General features: G+C 67.0%; 1 protein-coding gene across 1 annotated transcript in view; it reads left to right on the forward strand.

Annotated features, from left to right (window-relative positions):
• Positions 1-1,601, forward strand: part of NPC1L1 (NPC1-like 1) — an 18,281-nt gene that overhangs the window by 5,213 nt on the left and 11,467 nt on the right. The window contains exons 6-9 of the mRNA XM_014530540.1: positions 64-194; positions 374-556; positions 1,075-1,114; positions 1,220-1,479. Of these exons, the coding sequence (XP_014386026.1) occupies positions 64-194; positions 374-556; positions 1,075-1,114; positions 1,220-1,479 (614 nt within the window). The remainder of the gene's footprint in view (positions 1-63; positions 195-373; positions 557-1,074; positions 1,115-1,219; positions 1,480-1,601) is intronic.

The raw sequence follows: 1,601 nt of genomic DNA on the forward strand, positions 1-1,601 counted from the left end.
CATCCGGTTCTTCCTGAGTGACCCACAGCGGTCCAGGGTCAGCGGGCTGGTGGGTGTGTCCACAGCGCTCCCTGGAGGACGAGATCAGCCGGACCACAGCCGAGGACCTGCCCATCTTTGCCATCAGCTACCTGGTCATCTTCCTGTACATCTCCCTGGCCCTGGGCAGCTACACCAGCTGGCGCCGCATGCCGGTGAGGGGGGGGCGCGGGAGGGGCGTGGGGGGGCGCAGGAGGGCATCAATACCTTCCAACCAGACGTCTGGCTGCAGGGGACACCCCCCCCGAGGCTCCCCAGGGGTGGTGCGCTCCCCCAGCACCCACGGGGGCCCATCGCCAGCCCTGCACAGGAGGCTGACCCCATCCCCTTGCAGGTGGACGCCAAGGTCACGCTGGGCCTGGGCGGGGTGGCCGTGGTGCTGGGCGCTGTGATGGCCGCCATGGGCCTCTTCGCCTACCTGAGCGTCCCTTCCTCCCTGGTGGTCCTGCAAGTGGTGCCTTTCCTGGTGCTGGCCGTGGGGGCGGACAACATCTTCATCTTCGTCCTGGAGTACCAGGTGAGTTGGGGCGCCCTGCCAGACACCCCCAGGTGCCCCCAGGTGGGTTCCTGGGTGCTCCCCCCAGACACCCCGTGTGGTTCCCAGGGCTTCCCTCCCTGACGCTGTCCTCATCCCTGCAGAGGCCCTGCTGTGGGTCTGTCACGCACATACCTGTACTCGCACCCTGTCACCTACACTCGCCCAGGTGCCCTCTGTAGGGTGTCAGGCCGCACGTGGGGCACCAGGTAGCGTCCAGGGGAGGGAGTCAGTTGATTTAGCCTCTGCTGTTGGTGGATGTTGAGGTCCCAATGGCCATTGGGCCAAGGATGCCACGGACACCCCAAAACACACCCTGCATCCCTCTGGGCCAGGCTGACAAGGGGGCGCTGGGATGGCAGGGCCAGCTGGGGCTGGGAAGGTCGGCCGACTGTCCCTCAGGCTCAGCCGGGACTCTGGACGATGCTGTGCAGGAGGGAGGGCACCTGCCCACCCACTGGCCAGCCCTTGACCCCGTCCTTGCTGTCCCCCCTCGCCAGAGGCTGCCCCGGAGGCCTGGGGCCGTCTGCTTCTTCCTGGGTGAGAAGCCCCTGCCCCCCACTTCCCGGCCTGGACAGCGGGGTGCGGGCAGCCCCTCTGCACCTGTGAGCAGACACCGTGTCCTGAGTCTCCTCTGTCCCCCAGGGGCCCTGACCCCCATGCCCGCCGTTCGGACCTTTGCGCTGACCTCTGGCCTCGCCCTGATCCTGGACTTCCTGCTGCAGATGTCGGCCTTCGTGGCCCTGGTGTCGCTCGACAGCAGGAGGCAGGAGGTAGGGGACCCGCTCGCCCGTTCTGGACGGGGTGGGGGGGGCCCTTCACTTTGTAGAGAGGCTTGGAGTGGGCTTGGGGCAGGGACGCTGTGGGGAACGTGTGGGCCTCGTCGTCCCCTGTCCCACAGAAAAGCAATTTTGTTTTGGTCATTTTGGGGACTTGGATCAAACTTCCCAAAGGGCATGTGGGTCAGGGTCTCGGCGCCGAGAGAGCTGCTGCCTCTGCACACAGGGCGCACAGGGACGCGGCCCCG

This window comes from Myotis brandtii, unplaced genomic scaffold (assembly GCF_000412655.1).
Source record: "Myotis brandtii unplaced genomic scaffold, ASM41265v1 scaffold743, whole genome shotgun sequence".
NCBI lineage: Eukaryota > Metazoa > Chordata > Mammalia > Chiroptera > Vespertilionidae > Myotis > Myotis brandtii.